Here is a 13,042-nt window from a genome sequence, read left to right as displayed (position 1 = left end):
AAATATCGCATCAGATCTCGCGAGACAATAATGCCTTCAGAAATAAGGGTCTGAGGAGCTCTGTGTTTATTTTTCTTCCACTTTTCTTTTTTAGAAGGGCCTGAAAGACTATAATACAGCAGTAGGTATCCAAGGTAATACTAGGTTATGACTCCTTTAACCAATTAAGCAGGATGATGCAGCCATTGACAAAGTAACAGGACCAAGGGATGGGGGCTTACCACTGCTATGCTAGGAGTTACATCAGCTGTCACTGTTCTCAGATTGCTGGAGGATTTGAGGTATAATTTATGCCTTTAGCACAAACAATGTGAGAAAAGTTACATTTTAAAATGTAATACTTAGGATTTGGAATTTTAACAGACCCCTAACTTAAGTACAAGAGAAATATGTAGCAACTTATGTTTACAAGCACAGGTACAGACAGTACTATTCAAAAATCTGTATTTTTATTTTTACTGTTTTTTATTTTTTTGACAGAGGTCTCATGCTCTCTGAATTTATTTGATCGTACATGCTGTAAACATACTGTGAAATATTATAACTTTACATTAACTTTTAAAAATGTAAGTTATTCCAGTGATGACAAAGCTTAATTTTCAGCATCATTACTTCAATTTCAATATCACATGATCCTTCAAGAATCATTCCAATATTTTTGTGGAAACACATTCTTGCTTAATAAAAGTATTAATTAAAATAAAATTGTACTGACCCCAAACATTTGAACAGTAGTGTAGAGAATGAACTACAATTGCATTATCGAGGTATGTTAGTTCGACTTCTCAAAATTGATCTGTAGGCGGAAACTAAAGCATTTCAATGACATTTTAAAAAGACAAATTATCTCACAGTCTGATTGAAAGGTAACTTTTAAAGTGTTTTTAAATATTTTTATTTCCCTGCGTCATGCGGTTGCGTCACATTCCAAATCCTGCGGGTTTGATTAAAGATACGTCATGTAGACCTCATCAGGGAGCGGGGGGACCATTGCTTTTCAAACATCACTGCACCATCTGCTGAAGGCAGTTTGTCGACCTCCCAGCAGAGGCTGAAGGATGCACGTGGATGCTGAAGATTCATGCGAGATCAGCTGTGAGCTCTGGTGTCGACGGCGAGGTTGCACAGCTGCTGCCACTAGACGGACACTTAACATTCCACTCACGAGACTCTCTTTCCCCCTGCAGTCACCTCCCTCTTTGTTTTCCTTCACTCCCTTCACCACCACCTTCCCGCGACACTGTTTTCCACCATGCAAGAAGGGTTAACCTAAATCCATTTAACCAGCTTTATCCCTCCTATATAGGAGTTTGAGAACCAGACCCCTCTATGACCTCCCTATGTCCTTCACAAGACAAAAAGGAATGCAGTTCTTTCTTTCTGCATCTCTGACTGCAGCAACAAATTAAACACGGTTGTCCTGCGTCACTCTACACCACTATCTAAACCAATCAACATCACCCGCCTCACCCCCTCACTAAGTAAAAAAGGGAAAGGACTTTTCCCCCCTCTTTAGATTTAAGTCCCTGGTTTAAACTAAAATGGATGCAAGTGAGGCTCCAGACTGTGACTAAACTGATTGTTGCTTTTTTGTTGCAAGTAATGATTTAAAATATAGCCACCACAGGAAAACCTGAATATGGAAGCACACAAAGTTGTCAAACACCGTCTTGTTAGAGACGCAACAGTGCTTTCTGCATGCAACTAGTCTGAGCCGTGGTGTCTGATATGAGGAAAAACAAACAAAAAGAAAACAAATACTGGTGGCATTTTAAAAATAATTTTTTGGAGTCAGTCAAAAAGATTTGCGAAATAGCCTTTGCATTCACTTAGATTCAGCCGTTTGAATCAGACTTGCTCAGTGAACCGTTCAGAGCCTTTATTCTGATAGCAACTTAATCTTGAGTCACATGTCCAATTCGAAATGAGCCAGGAACTGTTACTGTGATGTACACTTTAATTAAATAATTAACTTCAAGTAAAAACTAAGGTACACATTCTTGGAGTTTTGTTATTATAAATAAAAAATAAATACATTTGGCTGCTAAAGGTTTCATTTTAGCAGCCTAGTCATTCTTGTTCCCATAATATCATCGCTTAAAGGGGTGGTTGAATAGGATTTCACTTTTCTAACTTTAGTTAGTGTGTAATGTTGCTGTTTGAGCATAAACATCTGCAAAGTTACAATGCTCAAAGTTCAAAGCAAAGGGAGATATTTGCTTTTAAAGAAATAGCTTTAACGACTTCAACAAACAGCTGGTAGAGACTACACGACATTCCTCCCGGGTTAGTGACATCACCAACCCTAAAATTTACATAAACCCCGCCCCCGGGAATGCGATTTATAGATTATCATGACAGAATATGCTAATCAATGACTAGAAGATAACTACACATAAGCTACATAAATTTACCAACTAACCATTCAGAAATGTTATCTACATGTCACTTCTTCTTGAGTCTCTCCATCTTTCTGACTTCGGTTTGAACATAAAAGGCTAAATGTTTTTGAAATTTTCAATGCATGTTTGTGTGAGGTAAAAGGACACAAGCTCTTGAAGCTCCGCCTTCTGTGCCGGGAGCAGCAGCTCATTTGCATTTAAAGGAACAGACAAAAGAACGGTGCATTTTTGCTCACCCTCAAAAAGTGACAACTTTAACATGCTATATAAAAATATCTGTGGGGTATTGAGCTAGAACTTCACATACACACTCTGGGGACATAAAAGACTTTTTACATCTTGTGAAAAGGGCATTAGCCTATACCACCCCTTTAAATGTATTCTTAGCAACTCCACCACCCACACAGTGGCATTGTAAGTGGAACGTTTAATTTTTCAGGACCCATTTGTTTAGGCACCCCTCACAGGTTATGTAACAGGTACGCTTCACCTGGTCACATTACCACAGGGTATTATTAGTCAGAGCCACAAAAACACCGGCTCCTCCAATCCCCATCCTGCTGATGGAGGCTCTACTGCACCATGCGGCTCACCACTCAGCGCTGCCTGTTTCATCTCATCATGACTAAGCATCTATCTAACTCCACCTGAAGCTGGTGAGCACACATCTCTTCAAGCCCAGCACAGACACACAAGGTAATAAAAAGGTTACACATGCACACAATCCAAATTGTGTGTGCCGGCCCCGAGTCAAAAATTTAAATATGTTAAGGGCACTTATGATAAAGTGTTTCGGTTAGTTTAGTCACAGTGAACTGCCACTTTCACACTAGCTGAAAGAGTCTAGCAGCATTAACAGCCATTGAATGTCTAAAACACTGAAGCAATAAGGAAGCACCTAGTGATCTATTCCAGTGAGCAAAGAGACGTGGCGTTACGTGAAGCAATATAGAGCAAGGGTCACCCATGATAATCCCTTTCCAGATGAATTCATGTGGGAATTCTAACTTTAAAAGTGAACCAAATTACAAAGTACATGCTTTTTACAGTCATTCTCTTCAATGAAAATGGATTAAAAAAAACAAACAATTATGACTCATCTTGCATTACACAAATAAAATGCCTGATAAAATACCCTCTGGAATGAGAATGTTCCCCCCACTAAATAACACCTTTGAATAGAAATAAGCAGCAAATAATCTCATACTAGATTTCCTTTCCAAACAAATAATGGTTAAATTATTTTATTTTGAAAGTGTCTTCAAATATGTAGCCAAGATTTTATTTTATTTTCAGTAAGTTTTTTTTTTTTTTTTTTAAAGAAATGACTCCATAAGGATGCATTACATTGATCTAAAGTGACAGTAAAGACATTTATAATATTACAAAAAAAATCCATTTCAAATAAATGCTTTTTTGAACTTTCTATTCATCAAATAATCCTGTATGTTCAGATAAAATGTATGACATTTTACGCAAAAAATATTACACCGCACAACGGTTTTCAACATTGATTGTGATAATGATAAGAAATGTTTCTTGAGTTTACTGAAGAATCATGAGGCACTGAAGCAATGATGCTGAAAATTCAGCTCTGCATCACAGAAATAAATTGCATTTTTAAATATATTAAAATAGAAAACCGTTGTGTTAAATTGTTATAATATTTCACAATATTACTATTACTGTATTTTTGATCAAATAAATGCAGCCTTGGTGAGAAGAGACTTCTATTAAAAAAAATGGTAGGGTGTATATATTATTTAAAGACTTTCAAAAAAAAGTGACAAGCCTAATATGTACCACCTCAACTTCCTGCTTCGATAGGAAACACATCAATAGTACAGGCAATTGAGACTCATGCTGTATTTGAGTTTCACAAAGACAAAAAGCACAGGAAACGCATACAAAAATGTAACATTAGCTCTCATTTCTCAAGCAATAAAAACATGACATTAAAAAGAATTGTGGCAAACTTGACAGAGCAATTAGTTAATTTGCTGTTTTCTTGAAGTACCAGCAGAGCTCTAATTTGTACTCTTTATTAAGTCTTTACTGCGAAACGCATGAAACATGATCTCTCCCGAGGCAACCGTGTGATCACACACAAAGGTTCAGAGAGAGTTTGTCACTGTAAGCCTAAACCACTGGGAAACCAACCTGTTCACACAGCAGCCGTACCATCTGGATAATGGCACTGGCTACTTTACACCTGTTCCTGATTAGTTTCCTACTGCTGGTAAGAATTCAAAAGTTCACACTGGCTGAATTTGAATAGTCACTTAAATTCTTACCGGCAACTTCCACAATGTCCCCGGGTACAATGTCTCTGGCTTTGATCCTCTGTACAGTCTTCCTGTCCTGGCGATAGACCTTGCCCATCTCGGGCTCGTACTCCTTGAGGGCCTCAATGGCATTTTCAGCGTTTCTCTCCTGCAAGCAGAACATGAATAGTAATGAGACATTTTCATATTCCTGGGACATCGTACTAGTAGGCATTAAAGGCATAAGAACTGGGGCTTCAAGGGGTCCACAGAAAAGTTCAGTAAAAAATAAATATAAAATTGAGACAGATAGACAGACAGATAGATAGATAGATAGACAGACAGACAGACAGACAGATAGATAGATAGATATAGACAGACAGATATGTGTGTGTGTGTGTAAATTAAAATGGTTTATATCATCACACTGATGGGGTTTTTCGCAATTGGACCATCGTATTTAAAGGTCCGTCAAATTAAAACTTTTGAACAAAAACCTCGTCAATAAATGTCTGAAAAAATAGGGATTTAAGAGCATAATTATGCTATAGAGAATATCCAAAACGTTTATGCTGATCTTGAAAGGATCTAAATACTGTGAATGTGTGTTAAATGGAGCTGAGAACTAAGACTACATTATTATTATTATTATTATTATTATTATTAGCTACAAATTTTTTTTTTTTTTCAAATTACCCAAACTATTTCATATGTGAACTAAATATTCAACGGCACATCCTAGAGATGGTAATTCAATCCAGGGCTAAATTGGTTGACCTCACTATGAGAATTTTTGTCTTGGATGGCTGAGGTACCATCAGAAACGACTGAAGGGAAACTGCCTTTGACGCTAACCTTCTTATTCTAATGTTAAATGTTGTGTTTAAAGTGACCTTTTGCTTTCAGCATGATTAATCCCAAGGGACACACTTCCTAATAGTGGTTGCCTGCTTGGCAGAGCATTTGGCAGCGTACTTCCTGTGGTTTCTCTTGCACGATGGGAACAAAAAGTCTTATGTCAAACAAACAAAACTGGCGTGCCTAAGGGCGAAAAACCAGTTTCATGTCCGGACCCAGACAAACGAAAGGGGGATGGGTTATGGTCGCTAAGACATTTAAGGCAATAAGCTATAAATACACATGCCACATTATTAACTGCTGCTAGAGTTCAAGGTATATCTCACTAAAATCAGTTTGGCATTGCAAAATGCTTGTTCCAACCATAGTGCTGTACATCAGTGATAACGTTTCAGATAGCTAAAAAAGTTGACAGAAATGACTCCTGTGCATTACGGTTATGATGAGAAATAAACCAGAGAGGGTGGAAAGTCAGATTGAGTCACGATTTGGCCCAAGACTGAGGCCTTGCCATTCATTTCACAGTTAATCTGAGCAGAACTGAAAGGAGGAAGGCCAATCTAACTATCTTTTGATTCAGACATCATTGAAGAAGCAGAGCATACTGCCCCAAAAACACACTTGTTTCAAGCATGGAGCCTTTCCAACAGAGTGTGTTCTGCCAAAACTTGGATTCAGATTAAAACAATTGCCAAAACAAAGTCAGTGCAATAATTAATGAACTGCATTTTATTCATATAGTAAGTGCTCAAACAAGTCTATGTGGCAGGGAAATACCGTCTAAAACAAATTCCTTGTGGGTTGGTTTTAACCCAGTGCTAACCTCCTTTACTATTTTCATTGTGAGTAACAAGTTAAAAATTATAAAAGAGCGAATTAAAAACGTTTAAGGTTAAGATAAAAACTCAAATGGATTCAGGGTTGAGCGTTTGCGGAGTAAAATAAATTCCTAAAAGAACTTAAACCAGAGCAATTTAATTAAACATTTAACTCTTTCCCCGCCAGTGTTTTTGGGAAGAAGTTGCCAGCCACCGCCAGCATTTCTGATCATTTTCACAAAAGTTTCATGGCCTACAGAATATTTTGTTGTATGAATATCTGAACATGCAATTTATCAAAAGCAAAAACAGAGCCTCTGCTTTAAAAAAAAAAAAACCGTTTTATTCTAGTTTCATCCATTCCTTTTTTATCAACACTTGAATCTGGGTAAGTCTCATGAAAAAGGCAACATTGAGCACAAAGCTTAGAAAAATGGCATTTTTGTCAAAGACTACATCCAGATCGGATTCAGAACGATGATCAAAACATAGAATGAGTACATCAAGTTCATCAACACACCTAATCCTTGTACAGTCCTGTAGCTCGTCCTCGTCCGGGTCGACATTTCATTCAGTAACAATAGGCAGTTTTGATTTAAACGCGGTTTAATGTTGATCACGTAATTTTACATATGCATCTGCTTACATATGATATTGACTGTCTCTGCTTCTTCGCCTGTGTTTTGATCAGGATATTCAGTACTCTTTTAGAAGATGCCTAATAGCGTCCCCCACCATATAACAGAGAAAACACAGAAAGCTGGAAATTTCCGTCAATGGCAGGGAAAGAGTTAAGAGATACTTTACACTGGCATGAGGCAAGCACAGCAGAGGATTTGTGTGTGATTCTGGAATGACCTATCTGGCATCATGTGTATATGATTTGGTCCAAGCTATCACTGAAAATAAAGATGCAACTTTTACCCACAGCAGGGTTAATTGAAACGGGCCTGAAAACAGAAGGGGCCTTCGTTTGAGATTGAAAAGTAATTGAATATGAATAAAAATGGAAAAGAACAGCATTTATTTAAAATACAAATATTTTGTAACATTCTAAATGTCTTTACTGTCAATTTTGAACAATTGAATTCATCCTTGCGAAACACCACAAAAAAAAAAAAGACGTGACAAACATTTAAACGGTAGTGTATACTCAACAGATAATACTACCTTTGTACCACCATACTTCAGTATGCATTGGTTGCTGAGAAACTGACTTAGTTCTTTCTCGTGGATGTTTAATGGGCCTGTAAATCTTCTAGAGCTGGTGCATGGACCGGTGCTCCCTGAAATTAAGTTTGCCCTGGGCTAGCAACTGCTACTCTCCGCTCTGATTGAAAAAGTGGCTGTATGAACCAGAGGATAATTAGTCCTCTCGCCTCTTACATCACACCTGCCACTAGGGATGAAATTCACCAAAAAAGTGGGTATGAGCCATAAGGAATTGTAATGGGAACATTTGTAGGCCACCTGTGAGCCAAAATTATATGAAGAAAACCTCGCAGAGCGCAGTTTTCATTTCTTTGTCAACACAATTGCTCAAGAAACTATTTTATTAGTGTTGAAAACAGTTGTGATGATTAATATTTTTGTGTAAACCGTGCTACATTTTTTTTTAGGATTCTATGATGATTAGAAAGATCAAAAGAACAGTTTTTTATTAGAAATTGTTTGTAACATAAATGTTTACTGTCACTTCTGATCAATTTAATGTACCCTTGCTTAATAATAGTATTAATTTATTTCAAAAACAATCCTACTGACCCCAAACTTTTGAACAATAATGCATTCATGTATTAAATAATGTATCTGCAAATGATACGAATACATTATTGTATAGATAACTCAGAGCTACCAAAGGCTCTAAAGCCTGGACTCAGTTGTGATTTCATAGGGTCTTTAAAGACATTTTTCCATTTATATACACTGATATTATCTGCAAAACTTTAGCCCAAGGCATTCAATACTGTGCTGCAGCTGTGCCCTTTAAGAAGACCATTTGAAGAAGTAGAAAACTGATAGGAGGAGACAAGGCTGAGGATTCTCAGGCAGTCTGGGTAATGAATGGTGACCAAAATAAAATGATAGAGAGAAATCTGGGACATGGGTTTCAGGGCCGCTGAGAGGTGCCGGAGAAAATAGGGTCTTGGCTCTATTCTGGATTCCACTGGGACAGCAGGACTATCTTTAGAAAAGGGCAGCGGAAAAAAAATGGCCACATGTTTTCATTTTCATAACAAGGCTAACTACACTTTACGAGAAAGACTACATTCGTTACAAGGCACAAGCAAACTCTATCAGCGAGAAACGGCTGTCAGAAACAGCTGGTACTGGAGGACAGTAGATGTAAAGATTTATGAACACTCCTCACAAATTACACCACTGTCACCAAAGCTGCATTTATTTGATCAAACTACAGTAAAAACAGTAATACTGTAAAATGTTAATTAATTCATGTAATGGCAAAGCTGAATAAATGCTGATTTGGTTCTCAAGAAACATTTCTTATTATTATCATAATTTTTTTGTGGAAACAGTGAAACATTTTTCCAGGATTATTTGATGAATATAAATAAAACTTTTTTTTTTAAACAAAATAAATGTCTTAACTGTCACCTCTGATCAACATGTCCTCACTGAATAAAAGTATTCATTTCTTTCTAAACAAAAAAGAAATCTTACTGACCCCAAACTTATGAACAGTAGAATAGCAATTTTGCTCTCATACAACGTTGTGAGAGTATGGCCTCAAAGATTGGCGTTCATTAACTTCTGTCAGAGCACGCCCATATGCAAAAAATCTATTGTATTTCCACTTGGTGTACATGTTGTTCAGAAATACAGTATAAAATAAGGCAAAGCTTAAAACAAAAGGAGTCCAAACTTACCTGCCAGACACCTACAATGGCGTTGGCTATAAGAATTAGCAATATTACAAAAGGCTCCACAAACGCTGTAATGGTCTCCTCTCCCTCTTCAAACCAGGCCAGTACCTATAAAAGAAAAACAGGAAAAACAAATACTTCTTAATTTAGGATTTCATGTTGACCAAATAGCCTTTATCAAATGACTGAATAACAAAGAAGAGTGTTCCAAGACAACATATAACCACTTAAGTGCATCATGTTTTTACACTGTACCAGAGCATGTCTCTATATCTTGGCAGAAGTTGTGGATGTGAGCCAGGTGTCAAAACAGTGTCATCAGCAACTGCACAAGAATGACTATTTAATGCATGCCGCTTCTAAGGTGTCACAACCGGCCGAGAAAAAAAGTAATTAACGAGCCAGCCATGTGAATTTTCAGGCATGCTGACACTGTCCAGACAAGGTCCAGTGAACGCTGAAAGCACTGAGTCCTTTATGTAATATGATCTAATTAAGACAGACCAGCTTTCATCAATCTAGACTATATGGGCTTAAGCTGACCTGGACCACACAAGAGGTCTCACTGGCCTATTCGAGAACATCATAACACCCGTCCAAAAATGTAATAGTAAAAGTCATCTTTGCAAACATCACGAACAAGCCAACAGAAGCGATGTACAGTCAGTGCATAAAACCAAAGTGAGTATTTTAACACCAACCCACATGTTCTAGTGAGGCAAGAAGCTTTCTATTCCCTATGCAGGATTCTGAATATTTTGTTTCTGTAACGTCCTGTATTTTTTTCCCCCAGAGGGTACGCTAAGAGAAGCTTGAATTTTGTTCGATTAAATCCCTGACCTTGTACGACAGATTTCCTTTTCAGCTTTTTTCAGATTCTGGTGATACATTGCGTACCTAAGCTAGTTTTCTTATCAATTAGGCTAAATCACAGATATGCGTCCGGTAGCATCATTTACCTAATTTAGACAACGACCAGCACGTTTATATGAAGAATTATACAGAAACTTGTATAATTAATACATTGTATTACAGATAAATATAGAATAGACCATCATTAAAAAGTTCGGCATGTGGTTTTTGTTCAGCAAGGCGGCACTAAATTGAGAAAAACTGACAGCAAAAACATTTATAACGTTACAAAAGATTTCCATTTCAACTAAATGCTGTTCTTTTGACCTTTCTATTCATCGACAAATCCTGAAATTTACACAAACCACAAAAACATTAAGCAGCACTACTACTGCAGGATTAAATTGCATTTTAATAAACATTTAGGTAGAAAACTTTTTTTATTGTAATAATATTTCATAATATAACATTTTTTAGTGTAGTTTTGATCAAACAAATGCAGCCCTGTTGATCATAAAAGACTTCTTTCCAAAAGTTTTTTTAAACAATCTTACCAATCGCAAACTTTTGAATTACAGCGCATACATTATTTATATACAATAAAAAAAAAAATGTATTTCGAATAATCCATTTATTGTAATGTTTCACAGGATCTAATTCCCCAATTTTAGTTTTTTTTTAATATACTGAATTGTGGCGTACACATTTTTGTCTTTATAGAACAACTGTAGGTTATACTGCAAATGTGCTACTTTAATAGCAAACTTAATTCGAATTATAACAGAATACACTAATTAAATGTTGTTTCTGGTAAAATGACGACTTCTGAAAGGGTGCAAAGCACAATGGTTTCAACTTGCTCGATATTCAGTCCATTAAATGAGATGCCACTTAAAAATCATTCTGACTTCAATTATAAAAGGCTCTTGTGGAAAGAGCTGTGGTTGTAAATTCCAGTTGCTGTGCTTAGTCCTGATGGGATAAACTGTTCTGATTGAATAACACTCTTGCCTTGTGGGAATAACAAAGGTGAGTGTGAGAGCAAGTTAATGCATCTCTATGGGAGGTTAGGGAGGGCATTCAAGCATAAGCTTTTGGACCTTGTATAGACCTGTATATACAGCATGGTGTAAATGGGGCCTAAGACACATCTTAAAACAATACACAGGGGCAACAACCTTCCCCGTTACCAGTAGGACAATGTCACAACACTAGTCGCCAGATGAGAAGATGTGGAACGAGCAGCCAATAAGAGAAGTGAACTCAGCATTTGAGAAAAGTCCTTTCCCCCCTCTTTTTATATATTTGTCATGTAAACAAGCATGCTGTATTAATAATAATAATCCTCAATGTTGATGCAATAAACAATGCTTTCTCAGCAAACCCAGAAATTCAAACAGAGGAAGTGGATGACTAAGTTGGTTCAACGCAGTAACCTAACCTATGGACCATGTTCTCAGTTGAGAGCTATCTAAGCCCTCTCGGACTTGCACCGTGCCTGCCATTCCAGTGGTGAAACATTATCCAAACAGACATGTGTTAAAGACTCCAGACAGCATAAATGAACCACTGTACATCATCGCCTTGTAGCTTGATGACAGCATATTGTAACATGATCAAAATATCACGCAGAGCATTTATAAAGCACTCTGACACTTTCAGCATGGTACTCATTACACGCTGCATCTCAGTTTTTAACATGTCATGCAGAGATTAACATTTAACACTAACATTTTTAATGATTAATGAAACAAACAGAAATCATAAAATCTAAATCAAAATTGCTATTCTACAAGGCCATAATAAATCAACATAATTACATCATTAAAACAAAACAACAAAATGTACATGTACACACTACACACATTTTTTTTATATTTGGGTAAGTGGTGAGGGGAATTCTGTTGCTCTGGTCCACTAACGTATGTTATTCCAGACCGGTTTAGATTGCATGTCGCTTGGTGGCAGAAAGCCAAAGCCATGTCGTTCCAAACCCATAAGACTTTGGTTTATCTTCCAAACACAAAAGAAGATCTTTTTAATGCTTTCTGTCCATTACATTGACAGCGACGCAACTACCATGTTGAAGCTTTAAAAAGTTCATAAAGAGATCGTGTAAAACTAATCCATTTGAACTGAGCGGTTTAGTCCAAATTTTCTTGTGTGGACTGTCAATGGAGGAACAGAAATCTCTCAGATTTCATTAAAATATCTTAATTTGTGTTTCAAAAGTACATGAGGAAGAGTACTAACTGATAACAACATTTTCATTTTTGGGTGAACTATCGCTTTAATATTAATTGCAATTTTTGCCTAATTGCTCTTCTAGTTAGATGCTAACTTCATTGTACTCTGCACAATGATAAAGTTGAATCTGATCTAATCTAACCTTATTTTATCTAATCCAGAAAAAAACTGGGAAAAATTATAATAAGGAAAGCTAAATGAGTAACGTTACTGTATTCAATTTATTTGATTTGAGGTACTTACAAAAGATATGCAAGCTGCCAGTAGAAGAATCCTCACTAAAAGATCCTCAAATTGCTCCACCACCAACTCCCACAGTGATTTTCCTGAAAAAATAAGCATGTGAAAACATGATAATAAAGACCAAGGCGTGAAATGCATACAAAGAGGCGTTAACAGAATACATGACAAAGGATTACCCTCTTCCGCAGGCAATTCTGTGGTTCACAGCATGGTGAGAGAAAAGAGAGAAAAAAGATAACATTAGATACTGAAAGTTCATGTAGCCTACTGTAAAAAAAATAAAAAAATAATCTGCAGCATTTAGGCTTTACAGCAAAAGACAATATCGTATTTTAACTCAAATAAAAATATTAAAAAAAAATTTTTTATATTATACAACTATGTTTATATTTACAACACTGGTTACTGGCCAAATGTGTAAAACATGACTATACTCGCTGGTGGCGAGCAGCTGTGACGTCACGCGCCTTCAT

At 36.7% G+C, this 13,042-nt stretch overlaps 1 protein-coding gene across 2 annotated transcripts in view; it reads right to left on the bottom strand.

The window, feature by feature from the left end:
* The window catches only part of atp2a2b (ATPase sarcoplasmic/endoplasmic reticulum Ca2+ transporting 2b), a 35,690-nt gene that overhangs the window by 21,658 nt on the left and 990 nt on the right, over window positions 1–13,042 (bottom strand). The window contains exons 2-5 of one of the 2 annotated variants that reach the window (XM_079846711.1): window positions 12,746–12,763; window positions 12,570–12,652; window positions 9,231–9,335; window positions 4,697–4,835 (exon numbers count right to left, since the gene is read on the bottom strand). In XM_079846711.1, the coding sequence (XP_079702837.1) occupies window positions 4,697–4,835; window positions 9,231–9,335; window positions 12,570–12,652; window positions 12,746–12,763 (345 nt within the window). The remainder of the gene's footprint in view (window positions 1–4,696; window positions 4,836–9,230; window positions 9,336–12,569; window positions 12,653–12,745; window positions 12,764–13,042) is intronic. The other variant, XM_079846712.1, reaches the window with a different exon arrangement.

This window comes from Squalius cephalus (genome assembly GCF_949319135.1).
Source record: "Squalius cephalus genome assembly, chromosome: 17".
NCBI lineage: Eukaryota > Metazoa > Chordata > Actinopteri > Cypriniformes > Leuciscidae > Squalius > Squalius cephalus.
Note: the sequence above shows the minus strand (reverse complement) of the source record. Positions and strands in the feature narration are given on the sequence as shown.